Below are 14,814 nucleotides of genomic sequence, written 5' to 3' on the forward strand. Positions count from 1 at the left end.
GAGCCAAAGTTTATATAAAAAGAAGTTTATTGAATGAAATGCATAAAAATGACACAAAAAACACACTTTCTACAAAAATTAAGTTACTAAACTGTGAATGTTGTTGGAATCAAATCATACAGTGATGATTGGAGCTGTATCCTGACAACTGGACATGGTCTCCATTGGTTCAGCTGTCTCCCGCACTGAAAACATTGAAAAGTTTCAATTAGATGTTATAACTTCTTAATGATGTTTCTTTTAATATAAACATTTAAGTTAAAAACAGCATTCATGAAATTTCAATATGTCTACCTGTAGTGAGGTCAATGAATGACTCAGGCAGTCCCGGAGGTAAAGCAACGCCCATGGCCCTCCTGATGCCGTACACGGTGCTGACATCACACGGGGCCACCTGACCTGTTAACTCAGCCAGGTTCCCCGTCACCTTCTCAGCTGCAGACAGAGAGATGGAAAAGTAACAAGAAATTAAGAAATCTTTTTTTTTCAATTGAAAAAGTAAATTCATGGCAACGCTACTAAAAACTAAACTTTAATACAACCCTGTATCTGTGATGTCCCAGGCCTGTCATGAGCCTGTCCAATAATGCCTTTTAGTCAACTTGTTAACCTAATGGACACTCTGCCCATCTCCATAAGCTACGCTCACCAGGAAATAACTGTGGCTTCATATTAACTACATCAGTAATAAAGATTGGTAGCACTAGCCAGCTTTCTTCTTTGGAAAGTTTTCTATGCAAAGTCATTGTAAGGAAAATGTCCCTGTGGGTGGGGGTTGGTTATTTGAATCAAAGATCCATATAACTCATATGTTGAGCTAAAATCTAACAAAATAACTGGGGTGTTGTTGGTAGTCTTCAGCTGGTGACCATGGTTATAATGCAGAACAAAGGTCTACGATTGAAAGGCTCTTACCCAGCTCGAGCTCCTTGGCAGTCGGGGCAAGCAGGCAGATCATGTTTGGCGGCTGCTTGGTGCTCAGACGCTCTTTCTGAGCTTCCTGCAGGTCTCGCAGGAGCTTTGTAGTCTCGTCCAGTTTCACCTGGAAGTGCAGAGCCTCTGTGACAAGACGGGGTAAAGAAAGACAGCACACATTCAGTTATTGCTTTTTTTCTCTGAGTTCCTCATGTTACTTGGTTGGTAATCCCACCTGTCCTCTGTATTGAACAGTACATCCTTTGTTCCTTACTGTAACATTACTGTCTGAGGGCTGAGAGAGCATAGGAAGAGAGAAAAACTCTGATGGGCTGTTAGAAAGATCTAAGAGGAATCTTAATGGGGCACTGAATAGATAAAAGGCTCGTCTAACTGCTTCAGATCAGAGCTGGAGTTTTGTTCTCTTGTTCTTGAATTCCCTAAATGGCAACAACAGCTTTTAATTATGAAATTCTTTGTTCACATATTCAGGGCTGACCAAATCTGTGTCCAGTTCATACGTCTCCCATGAGAGTGGGGAGTCAATAATTAATAACTAACATTAATTAGTAAGTGACTACATTTACATTTCGGTGGAAACATTCTTAAATGTGTATACTTTCTAACACTTGTATGAGGTTAATTCAATAATACATTTAATTATTTGAAGACCTGCAGATACCCTGATTTATTATGAAAATGATCTTATATTTAATGACTTTATGTTACAAGTGCTAAAGAGGACTTTTACCCGCAGAGAGTTCGGCAGCTTCTTGCAGGCCTGCAGCAGAGCGTAGGAAGTTGGGCCTGTTGCTTTTGGTTCCATCAGGTTCAGCTACCTACAAGACAAAAAAAAAAGGGGGGGGGGGCATGTTGAGTCAGATTAAAAAGATGCATGCCCCAGCAGACAGCTGACGCTTCAAGAGAACATCCAGGCATTTAGAAGCCTCTTTAGTCACACTGCTTCTTCGCTGACATAAATTCAAACCTAATGAAAAGCTGCAACACCCGGGCAGGGGATGAGAGTAAACTGGAGAGCAGCCAAGAACAGCAAACGGGCAGGACAGAGGGTTGCTGTGTGTCTGGTGAAGGGGGGGGGGGATGTGCTTTGGTTTCCTGTGTCACTCTGAGGAGTAATTCAGCTCTAACCCAGCCAGCAGGCGCTGGAAGAAAATACGGGCCCCTTCAAATTCTTCAACAGCGAGCTATGAGTGAGTCGCATTGCTGTGTTTTGAAGGGAAATGTTCTTTCCATGTGTGGATGGATCATGGCTAAAGGCAGGCCCCTGCTATGTTGACACAGCTGGTTGATGCAGCAACCATCTGCAGAGGCCATCTTTAATGCCAAAGTGAAATGAAGTATCCACACATGAGGTAAAACACAAGAACACGAGCTGTACAGCAGGAGATCCACTTCCCAACATCACATTACATAAAACACACACAATGGTTTTTTCGTTATTACTGCACGGAAAGACACAGATGCTGTTTATCACAGAGGACAGCTTTTTGGTGGGCATCAGCTCCAGATTTCTACCAACACTCACCTCCATGTCATCCTTCCCCGCTTGTGTATTGGTTTCCTCCACCACCTGCTGAACGGGCAATGAAAAAAAAAAAACCCATTACAGTCAGTAAACACTCTTCATTTCTATCCAGTGCTGTTTAACTTCACCTGGATGAGTTTGAGTATCACATTAGGTACTTACTTGCTCTGTCTCCTTGAGGGTTTTTGAATGCTCTCCATTTGTCACCGCATCCAGGATATTGTCTGCCAGTTTGTAAACATAATCGTCTGATTTGGCCAAAAACTCTGACAAGCTACCAAACACACAAACAGAAAAACTTAAAAGTGAATGTTTTCTAAGCAGCAGGGTTAAAATCACAATCACTTTATTGGCCAATTGAGACGTTGATGTTAACTCATCTAACGGTTTCTAAGGAATGAAACGGAACCTCCTGAAATCTGTTCATGAAGAGAAATAAAGGCTCAGACATTGAGCAAGTATGAAATGATTTTACTACAATGATATAAAACATAAAGGTGAAACACACAGGTTTCGAAAAGAGCAAATCAAAAGGTATTGCAAACTCTTCCTTAAAGAAAATCCTTGTAAGTACATATTCAATTGAGTAAAATACAAATGTCTTCCTTCACAGAGATATTAAGTACAAACTATAAACAATCCTTAATAAAGTTGTTTTCATGTTTATAACATTAAAGGTTCTTTGTAGATGCTCACTCAATGACTACACCAGACACTAAACATCCAGTCACCTTCAATGTTTAGCCCGGATACACACACTCAGGGAGTGACATGGACCATGTAAACAATTCAAAGTAAATCAGCAGTGTTTCTGGGGGAGATACAGTAAACTGATGCTGTCATAAGTGTACTGTGAGATGACTGTACAAATGAAACCAGAGAGAGTAAGAAGTCAGGACGAGGCTCAGTCTGCAGCCCCTCCTCTCAGCTGGATGACCTCAGTGCAATAGAGAAACATCTGGAGAGTAATCAGTCAGGAATGCCTCCAGTGACATTCTGTGTGAATACCACAGAGATGGTGTGCGTTTGTGGCCGTGCTGCACATACTTGTCTGAGCCCTGCATGCTGGCCTCCTCGCCATAGGATGAGTAGATCAGATCAGAGTCATCCTTGCTGACGTTGGCAAAGCTGGAGTCATAGGTGGGGGCATAGGAGGTGAACGGGCCGTAGTTGACGTAGGACACTGTGGAAATTGTGATTAATAGTTCATTGTCTGTCACATCAGTTACAACAACAACAAGGGGAGGCCTGATTTTATCAATTTGCAGACAATGGTGTACCTGGAGTGATTCTGTTCCTCTTGTCCTCCCTGAAGCCCTGCAGGGAGTTCATGCCGCTCTGCAGCCGATTGGACATCATGCCCAGTTTTACAGGACAGTAACCAACATCTGCAACGGAAACGCTTGAACAGTTCACCAACTATCACAAGTTCTTTCCCCCATTACAATACCATGATAGATCAATGTGCATCATCAGATTCCAAGGGGTTTCTAACCAGGCGCATTCTTTTGTGTCTTGGCAGCTCTCCTTAATCTACAGACAAGTTTACAATCGGAAAGGGCCGAGACAACAAGTCCACATCACATTATCAGAGCTTGAACCAGTGAATGTTTGATGGTTTTGATATTTTCATTTCAATTTTATGGACTGAAACAAACCAGATGTAGATAAATATCAAATTCATTAGATAAATGAACATCTTTACCAATGCCTTAAATAAATGTATATTCTCCAAAAGACTCTCCTTCCTTAGTTTTTTATGTTATATTATTATAAGATAAGTGAGCCCATGTAATGAATGCAGTTAGGGATACATAAGAGGCCTCTATTTGTCATTATTATTACATTATTATCATAATACAAACCCACTGCTGTTCCTTTATTGTACCGATTTACGGATGCAGGACCTTTGAAAAAAATTCCCAGTACTGCTAGAAATAAGACAATCATGCATTCTTGTGTGATATATATGTAAACTAATGTAGGTGTTAAGTTGTTGTCAAGACATTAAGGATTCAAGGATGAATGCAATTTTTCTCTCAGGTGAACTAACCTCCAACTGATGGATCTGCTGGGTTGAGGATTGCCAGAGTGGTGGACCCATCAGACTTCCGTCGTGCGAAATCCAACTACACAACAAATGATTTATAACATCAGAATTCAGAGAAGTGACCGCATTGTGTCTTAACATGGATTTACTTGAACAAGATGAAGAATGATGCATTTGCACCATGCAGACGCTTCATTCCACTAAACACCAAGGTCTTTTAGATCCCAATAATTTTATTTTTATGACGTCAACTCAGAACAGGAGTCGTGATATTTTTCATATTGAATATGTCCGTTTGAAAAAGGAAATTAATCATTTGTTCAACCCTGTGTTCTCACATCACTCTGCAGCATCCTGTTGGACAGCTTTCCTCCAGATTCTTCGATGACCTTGCGAATTTCCTCAAGCTCTTTCTCTGCCTTTGCTGCTTCGTCCTTGGAGTCCTTGTCGTGTCTGTAAATGAAAAAACGAAGCAGACAGCGGAAGAGGCACATTGACCATGAATGACGAGGCTTTTCTTTTGAAATGAGAATAAAAAGCTTGCACACTGCAGCTAAACACCTACACCAGTGACATCAAACTTCTATGTGCAACCTTTAGTCCTTAGATGACCTACATGTAAGAGCCTTGTTGACGTCAACAGACGCCATAAAGATCTCATATGCAGTATCATCTGTTGTAACCCAGACGGAGGAAAGCAGCTGAATGAAAAAAACATTAAAGTAAAGGTTTCTCTGCAGTTTCCTCTGACAGTGAGTCATATCCGACACGCAACAGCACTGATTTCAAAGATTCACAGCCACGAGAGAAAACAAGACCCCGCATGCTGGGAGGCATTCCTCAGATTCTCTGCCTACAGCTCCACTGCTGGAAACATATTCATGTGGCGTCAGGTGAAAACAAACCAACAGAACTCCCACAGGACAAAACTGTTTCCACCAATATGCTGAATTTTGACTTCTATCCATTAAGTCATCTCCAGCTTAACCATGCTGACGAGAGGCAAATTGTTAAAATATATATATTTCAGTTATTTAAGACTTATACATTACATTTTATATTTGAATATGTTTTCACTCCTCACATTTTACTCTCAGCTTTAGAGGCATAGGACTGTGATTAAAGGAAAAAAGCATCTGATAACAGCAGGGTGACGGACCTGGGTGTGCTGGGTGTATGAGAGCTCTCGCTGCTGTCTGTGGCAGTGCTGGGTCTTTCTCCATTCTGGTCCAGGCCGGTGCCTCCCTGGTCCTTGGACTGCCCCAGCTGTTTGCCAGAGGGATCTAGGCCAGACATGAATTCTATGCTCTGCTTCAGGCTCTCCAGCCTCTCCTGTAGACAGATGATTTGGAGAAACGTAAAACTGCCTGTTAATGATGCTGTATATAATCACTCAGAGGCTATCTACTACCCCCATGTGTTGAATTATAGAAAAAAGACCACACTGCTACACTGTGCCATCAGTACAGGAAGTGAAATAATGACATATTCTGACAGAGAATAGGGAGTTACACATTTACAGGCCAAACTATGTGGGTTTAACAGGAACTGAACTTCAGCTGAGGATTGGGTCGCAGTAGTAATTATATTGTGATATAGTATGTTAGTCGTGTCTAACTAAATCGCTGCATCCTACATGGTTTCCGATTTCTTTTCATATGCTGCGTCATTAATAAGCCTCGTCCACAAGCGGATCACGACAAACCTGCTAGGAACATTTCATAAGTTGTTTTATTGAGGGAACTTAAGAAAACAGTCAAAACAGTGTATCAGCAGTGTTTATATGTTGACGGCACACACACTGATTTCTTCATATATTGTCAAAATGCTCACTCTACCATATTTATAATCAGGCGTTTAGTCATGAACAATGTTCAATTGTTGTCCACATTTGATCGTGGCAAACTGTCTGCACTGTGACTAATTAGGAGGATTAATAGGCGTAAAGATCGTGTGAGAGATGACCCGACTTAATTTCCACATTTATATGAAACTGCCAGTTTGAATGATTATGATGACGTGGATCTGGTGGTAAAGTTTGATATTTAGTGAAATAAAATGTGAGAGAAGCATCAATATACATTCTGCAGGCTTCAATTCACCACCTTTGTGTCACCAATTTCCACTGCCTCCGAAATGTACTTACGCCTGTGTCCGAGTTAACTTACTGGTGCGCATATTTTACTGTCAGGTTTGTTTTTATAGATCACAAACGTGAATATGTGGGAAATGGCATTTGCCAGTTTCAGGCCTGGTTTTGTGAATACTCAGCGGTTATAAATGAGACCCCAGAACATGTATAAAGTAGTATAATTAAATGGAAAGAAGAACAAGCTGCTGTCATTTTATCATCATTTAATCATCATTTATATCGCTAACTCTGAATCTTTTCCATGGAAATTGTAATCAAATGCACTTCTGGTCTTCGTGCTGTTAAATCCTTCATGTGACACTGATTCAGTGACACTGATGACGGACATTAAAATACAAATACAGAAACAATCCATATTCTTCTGATGGTTTGGTTTGGTTTTGTACGTCACATGGAGACATCAGCATTATTTTTTAGTCTGTTATGGATACCAGATTACAACTACTCACTGTATGTTTATCCTTCCAAGAAAACCCCCCCAAAAGAAAAGAATATGGAATATACTATAAATATAGTATATTGAACTAAACAAGAGGACAAGACCATTTTCATACCTGGCTCAAGATCTTCATTCCTGAGTGTAACAGTTTCCGAGCTGCTTTGTGGTAAATGGTCTCAGGTTTGTTGTAAATCATGGCGTTTTCACACATAATCCTGAAATCCACCTGCATCAGTGAAACAAAATCATCAAGCACTGGACATGACATAAACATGTGATTCATGTTTGTTGAGCGTTCATTTTTCTCTCTAAGTACCTATACTTAATCTCAATCCCAAACATTTAAAGGGGTGCCCTGACCCCTCTAATATTTGTTATCTACTGTTATTAAGTCTGATCGGTCACTTCCTTGTACTTAAATGTTAATGAAGATGAATCTTATGTATGACTATAGCAGGCAGCGTTAAGCTATAACAAGATGTACTCGGAAAAATCAACTGTGAATTTAGAGTGTGATAATGGGTGAAAACATGGACTCTGCTAGGGCAGTCTGCACACTACAAAAACACTCCTCTCACTAAGTCTACCTGTTGTTGTTACAGGGTCAAGCATATTTGACTTCATAAACAACGTTTTGCAAGACACAGACAGTAGCTTGCAGAGGAAACACAAACATGACAACTGCCCCGTCATCGAGTTACTCTGAGGAATCTGAGGAGGGCAAATATGAACTGCTGCTGTTTGCTAAGTTAACCAGCAAAGAAAGAGAAAAAGTTGTTTGCTGGAAGTTTTGTGTACATGCAGATACCTTAAGTTCATCCAACGTCTGGTAGCACTCTTTCTTTACTTTGTCCTTCATGGTGCTGAAATCCATGGGCCGCTTGATTACGGCGGAGTAGCCAGGAGCAATGAGGTCTGTGACCGGGAACGAGAAGAACGCACTGGGGTCTTTCCTACAGAGAAAACACAAACAATTACTTTAACAGTTATTAACTTTAAGGGGGGGGGGGGCGGGTGGAGGTTCAGTTATATAATCACAAACACAGACGTGACCTGCGCCTACATTTAAAACAAGTTTTTAAATGAACAAGCAAAACCATTATCACAAGACATGACTGAAGCTGCACCTTTGGAGCTGCCTGATGAGTTGGTTCAACGCTTCCTGCAGAGGTGTCTGTTCTTTTTCTGCAAGAAGCAACATAAAACACAGAATTGCTGAAAAGTGGGAGAAAAGATTTTGACATGAAGTGCAAACAAGAGAAAACAGGACACTACCTTCCAGTTTATCCAGCTCTGACCGGATTGGAGTTCTGCTCCGTTCCCGGTCTTCATCTGCAGCTGGGTCTTGTTGACCTTTCTTCTTCTTTGTCATCTTAACATTAAAAACAAGGAGATTAAAAAACTAAACTAACTACTCAGGAGCGTTGACAACAAGGTTTGGTAATATTACCTTTTTCTTAACTCTGTCATCCTCAGGAGAAACAAAACTCCTGTCTTTATCCTTCTTCTTCTTCTTCTTCTTGTCCTTTGGTTTGTCGAAGTCCGCTGGCTGTTCATCGTAAAAAGTTTCCCGGCTTGAACTTCCTGTCGTCACTTCGTTTCCAGACACCTTCAGCACAAGTTTCAATGGTCTCTCTCCGTACTCTGCAGACACCAAACATCAACACACATGCTAACAGGTAGCAGAGACATCGTGCTGGAAAGAGCTACTTAACATGTATGAGTTGTAGTATTAAAAACAAATCTTGGCTTTATGCAGAAATACCCGAGAGATAAGAGTAATTACTCTGTGTAGCATGCGTACAATGACACATGCTACACAGCTAGCTAGGTTAGCACTATGGTGTTGCTAACGCGACAAACTTACTGCCGAACCCGAGTTTATATCTTATTTAATTAAGAAATCAAACCTCGAATTTAATAACTGAATGCATGCTTTTAAAAAAAAAATGCTGATAATACCTTCATATCCATGTTTTTCGGACTTGTGTTTTTTGTGCTTCTTGCCCATTGTTTGTATTTTTTTATCAGGAACCGGTTGCTCTCTGTTCTCAATGATAGCGGAAGCACTACTACTGAGAACAGGCCTACAGCGCCACCTGCCGTAGTGGCGGTGACACCTGAAACCACCCTCTAATTCGTCGGTAGGTGGCGAAGTCAGCTTAGTTTTAAACTTCACCCAAGGAAAAGTAAACTTTCTCCTGTATTGAGTGTCCTTTTGACTCAATATTTTAGCTGTCAGTCTGCATCATGGACCATTTAGAGAGAAAAGAAACATTTAGCCTACTTTTACCACAGAGCCGTCTCAGTGACCCCCCCCCCCCCCACTGACTCACAGAAGAATTTTATTTCTTATTTGAATGTTTGGTTTTAGTATTTGTATATTTCTGATATTAGGCATCTACAGGCTTGCTCCAACAATATTTCGTTGTACTTTACAATAAACATATCTTATCATGAATAGACACAGTAGCCTATAAGGCTAATAGTAGACCCAATTGAGAGCCACTGAATCACAAAAACCATCGTTCGGTAAAATCCAGCAGGATCAAGTGAAGAGATATTCAACGAGGAAAGGAGCCCCTATCGGCTCCCTCTGGAAAGATTTTCTGCTTTAGGCCAAATCTCTAAATATAAGAAAAAGACCAAACACATGATGAGATAAGATGTTTAGGGGACAGCTACACAAATATGCACACAAAGGCGACCAATTAAATACCTTGTCTAACAATTTAGTACCGCACTTCAATGAAGGTCTGAAATAAAGCTGTATCCTCATTTTAAGCCTTTAGCAAATGTCAACCCTTAAGATCACCAAACCCCAAATTTCAAAGTCAATTTCATCTTTCATCAGATGTTCTTCATTAATGCAAATATCAAAGTCAATGTCCAATCTTAAGACTGCTTTTGCTTCATGGTATTCTTGCCCATGCCAAACTCCCTCTGATGATACAATCGGCATTAGTCAGAAGACTATGACTCGCTATACAAGTTCAAATCCATTTACCATTTACAATCATTGCTATTCACACGAGATATCACCCAAAATGTTTTTTATGAGCTAAACAAATTCTGCATGCTTACTTCACAGAACTTGTGTAATTGGAGCAGTACCCTTTACCCCAATTTACAGCATGACATTTGGACACTTTAAAAGACTGTAGGCATGGGCCATCAAATACTGATTTCCACACAGTATTAGCTTTACACCACTCCAGCTTCGACCTTTTACTTTGTTTTCACCTAACTGCTAACTGTAGGAACAGGTACATCTACAGCTGTCTTATGTATCTGATTTGAGTCAAATCAATATTTTTGTAAATGAAAGCATCCAATCAGACTGAATAAAAACAGGTACCCTATGAAATTTTTATGTGTCATCCAGGTTTGTGACAACTCAAGGACAGACGGGAACTGTGTGTAACGTACTTCATGTTAAGTTAGTTAAATGTGTGACCTTTGAGATGTCTTTTTTAGAAGGTCACTGGTGGTAAAGAAAAAAAAAAGAGACCAAATAGGGGAATATTTCAAGCGAGGAGTTTTAAGTGCAGCCAGAACTTCAGAATCAAGCCAATGTAAATGTTTACGTTACATTTTTATCAACCTTAAGATCGAGGAAATCTAATATCCATAAGCAATAGACTTGCACAGTGGGCCTTTTCCCTTTTTTTCACGAATGAAAGAAAGAAATTAGATCACAATCATCATGTATGTCCTGCCTTTATGTCTTAGGCCACAGTGTGGTTGGTTTTAAAGAGTTAAAGCGTCAGGCAGCGGCAACAAATGCAGGTAGGTATGCTCATGGTAAATGGACTACATCTTGTAAAGTGCTTTTACACCGCATGTCTCACCTACCATTCACTCACTGTAGGCAGAGGTTTCTATGTCAGAGGATACTAATCCCATTGACACACATTCATACGCCACCAACAAAGCAGTGGGAGCACATCAGGGGATTGATCCCTCAATCTTCCGGTTGAGAGACGACCGACTCTACCAATTGAGCCACAGCCAGCCTTACATGTTAAATAGCAAGCTATCTAGCCTGATGTCAGCACTGCACTTTTTTCTCAAGAATGTTTGTTTGGCTGCTTGTTCAAAAAGCAGGAACAACACAATTGTTCATGTTTCTAAGTAGTTCAGAAGTAGACCAAATAAGGAAAGTTAATGTGTTTTCTCTGGCTTTTTCTATTGTGTGCAGGCTGGTTCAAATTGATGGTCTGCTGTGCCTACGAGAGCGTATCACTGCTTAAGATTTGATTAAATATAAAGGTCTCCATTTACACAGCCAGATATTGCACCTGTATTCTTTCAAATTCATGCTTAACAAGAGAACACCATCCCGAATCCCAAATATATTGTCTTTCTCTCTTTTGTGTACAAGTGATATATAATGAAGATGTAACCTATACTGTAGAAGATTGTATGCTAAAATTATATTTAATTTCTATTCAACTTTGACCAGATCTTGCCGAAATGAACCAAATTCACCTCCAAAGGTTTTTGCAATGTCGCTTAGTTATGTTTGGGATCCGTAGTTCTCTTGAGTCTTTATAATCTGGAGCTTTCCCACATTGCAGAGCTGTAATACTCTGTTAAATCGGCACATATTGTACCAGCTGATGAATGACATGTTTTATTCATTGAGGAAAGATAGTGTGCATTCTTTGAAGCACATTCCAGGTTTTATGAAGACGGTAGAGGACGGGGGAAGAAGGTTTGTAAGGAATGAAGATTGACTGAATCCATTTGAGCCAATATGAGCCATCCATGCTCTCAGATGAAGAGGTGACTCTGAGACTGTTGATGTTTGAGTCTTCTATCTGAGCAAAACCATCCACAACAAATTACCGTCTGATGTGATTCCAGAAATACCAGCCCTGTAGTACATCTTTCACATACCGGTCACATTTTTAGATGCAGTTATGGAGAAAGGTTCAGTTACCATGGCAAAAATATATTTTTTTAAATCTAGGAATTGAAAGGTCAGAGAAATGTTGCCCTGATATGCCTGTGACCCAACATAATTTAGATACACACATCTCATTTTAATACATTTTGCTAAAAATTGCTTGCTGCACCGGCAGATCTTGTTACAAAGAATTCAGGCTTTGATTTTTCCTTTTATATCCAGAAAGAAGATATTTATCTGGATTGGTCAGCTGAGGTTTACATTAAGCATGATAGGATATCTTTTGACTAAAAATTCTACAAATTCAATTGGAATTCGTTTAGATTTGTAATGTATTGCCTGGTTTATTCTGTGTTGTGTATGTTCTTTAAATAATATCACCTTTAAAGCTTTGATGAAGAAACTTTAGTAAAATGTTGCTTAACCATCAAATTTGATTCAACTGTAGCTTTTGGCCTTTCACATGTTTCTGTCCACCTGATGAACATATTTAGCTCGAAATATTTCTTCATGATTCTTTCACATGATTCTCTCACCAGGTTGTCGCTGACCTTTGCTGCTGTTTTAGCAGGTTATCCAGTGTGTTAAGCAGAACATTTTCACTGAGTTTAAAAATAATGATGTTTAGAACAGTGAGAAATCAAAACAAAAATAATTTGATGACACCATAACAACTAGCTAGAAGATGCTAGCTCTGCAGAGATCACTGATAATTATCTGTAAGTTCATTTCTACAAGCAAACACCTTACAAAATTGATGGTATAGCTAAACAAGGTTATATGTTGTGGATGTAAAAGTATTGCATATTGGAGTTTTAATTCATGAATTATTTAGATGACTTAAGTATTTGTTTCAAGGAAAAATAGTAATTCATTCTCCTGCGATCAGAGTTGGTGTAATGATGTGTTGGATACTTGAAATGTGTGACTTCTGTTTCCATTGAGGAGTAAATCCCAGAAGGTCAAGAATTGTTTTTCACTCACACTACAGCATTTAGCAGACTTTACCTGAAGAGCAATGCAGGAAGAACATAACAGGTGACCATGTTTGATTTGAAAAAGTCACATCATTACAAGCAAATGATGGTTATGATAACAGTGTTCAAATGTAACGTTCCCCAGTGCTTTTGACTTTAGCTCCAGGGGAAAAAAGTCAATGCCGGCCCAAGTCAGCCCCAGAGAGGCCGTGGGATCCATCTGCTTCAGTCCAGCTGTGGAGCTGCACACATGTTAGAAGTCCACAGATTAAAAGGAGATCAGTTACACCAAACATGCTAACAAATGGCAGATGCTGTGAATTTCATTATCTTCTGTCACAACAGAGGGGCTGAGGGACCCAGAGACTGTTTCCACATGAAAGCGACAACCCAGCAGAACCATGGGAAACTGCCTACCACTCTATTGATGTGATGGAAACGGGATGCTTGGTCACAACCAACAATAATACAAACAGCTTTACTGTTTCACACGGCTCAGCTAAGCAATGGAGGTACGAACAGGCTGATTTAACACTCCTGAACTAGTACTTGGCTAAGTTGTTTTACATTTTAACATTACTATGTTTTAAATTTGAATTATCTTTTTGTAATACTCCATTCAAGGTTGACTTGCTTGCAGGCAAATAACTGTCGTTTACTTAAACATAGTCAAGCATTTTCTCTCTTCGCTTGAACTTCATCAAGTTAAAGCTCCTGTGAGGAGATTTTAGCTGGTTATGAAAAAGAATGAAAGTAAATACCAATATATCTTTATGAGAAACACATGCAAACAAAACCTTCAGCATAAAAATTGTTTTTTGTCATATAGTTATGTTTTGGGCTTGTCACTATACAGTAATTAACATGTCAAAAATAATTTCCATGTTGTTTCGAACCCTCCCTCTTTGCTCCCATTCTGCCTGCCTGTCTACATGCCTGTCTCTCAGTCTTGTTTTTGCTCTTTTCAGGTGATTGGTGTTGGTATCTGGGTGGAGCATGGAGGGTCGTCACTCGTCAGCTAATACCTTCAGAAGGACTGCCTGATTGACACTGTGATTCTCCCTCAGCTGGTCCTGCTGTACAAAAAAGGGTAAGAAAAAAGAGCCTTGAATATCAAATAAATACAAATAAACAAACAGTGTATTACAGGTTTTAAGTGGATATGGGATAAAATAAAAACCCCCGCCTAAAAAGGATATATCAAGGTATAATTAATTAAGTAACAGAGTAATATAAGTATGGCAGTAATGTCATAATTGACAGTAGCCTATATGTTAAAGCCCCAATATGGAAAGTGTAACCATTTTACGACAGTGCAGTTGCAGTCAGAGACCTGCTGTTGGCACCAAAGCGCACCAAAACTGAAAAGACACAGACCCAGGATCCATTTATGCAAGCCCTAGTGACAACACTGATAATACTACATGATAATAAATGACAGTACACGTGAATGTTGAAAAGAAAGCAGTATGACATTGTTGGTTAAAAAAACACTACTTAAATATGCAGGGGAAGGTTTTTCAAAGAGATAAGAAGTAGCATTGTTTTTAAAACACACTTCTGATTTTTCCCACAAGAGGCGCAAAATCAACCCAAGCTGAAAGTTCCTTACAGAAACAATGATTAAAAAATAGAACATTTTTTATTGACTAAAAAAAAAAAAAAATGCATTATTACACTAAGTTCTTCATCACACAAATGTTCCTGCTATACATTGACATTTTCTCATTTTTTTGTAGCTCTGACACTCACCCTTTCTGCACTTTGTAAAAACTTGGATTGGAAAGTGACGAGGTTGGGGGATAATAACATCAACTTTAAAG

General features: G+C 39.6%; 2 protein-coding genes across 2 annotated transcripts in view; one reads left to right on the forward strand and one right to left on the reverse strand.

Moving 5' to 3' along the window:
• Nucleotides 1–14,814, forward strand: part of adcy7 (adenylate cyclase 7) — a 570,666-nt gene that overhangs the window by 60,989 nt on the left and 494,863 nt on the right. The window lies entirely within an intron of this gene.
• Nucleotides 10–9,194, reverse strand: brd7 (bromodomain containing 7). Its single transcript, XM_061045692.1, has 17 exons — nt 9,065–9,194; nt 8,553–8,746; nt 8,378–8,474; nt 8,230–8,287; nt 7,911–8,055; nt 7,218–7,328; nt 5,671–5,843; nt 4,850–4,964; nt 4,515–4,590; nt 3,742–3,849; nt 3,509–3,644; nt 2,624–2,735; nt 2,462–2,509; nt 1,667–1,754; nt 916–1,059; nt 295–435; nt 10–185 (listed from the first exon to the last, which is right to left on the reverse strand). Exons 1-17 carry the CDS (start codon nt 9,111–9,113, stop codon nt 115–117), a joined length of 1,866 nt encoding a protein of 621 aa, XP_060901675.1. The 5' UTR covers nt 9,114–9,194; the 3' UTR covers nt 10–114.

This window comes from Labrus mixtus, chromosome 1 (genome assembly GCF_963584025.1).
Source record: "Labrus mixtus chromosome 1, fLabMix1.1, whole genome shotgun sequence".
Taxonomy (NCBI): domain Eukaryota; kingdom Metazoa; phylum Chordata; class Actinopteri; order Labriformes; family Labridae; genus Labrus; species Labrus mixtus.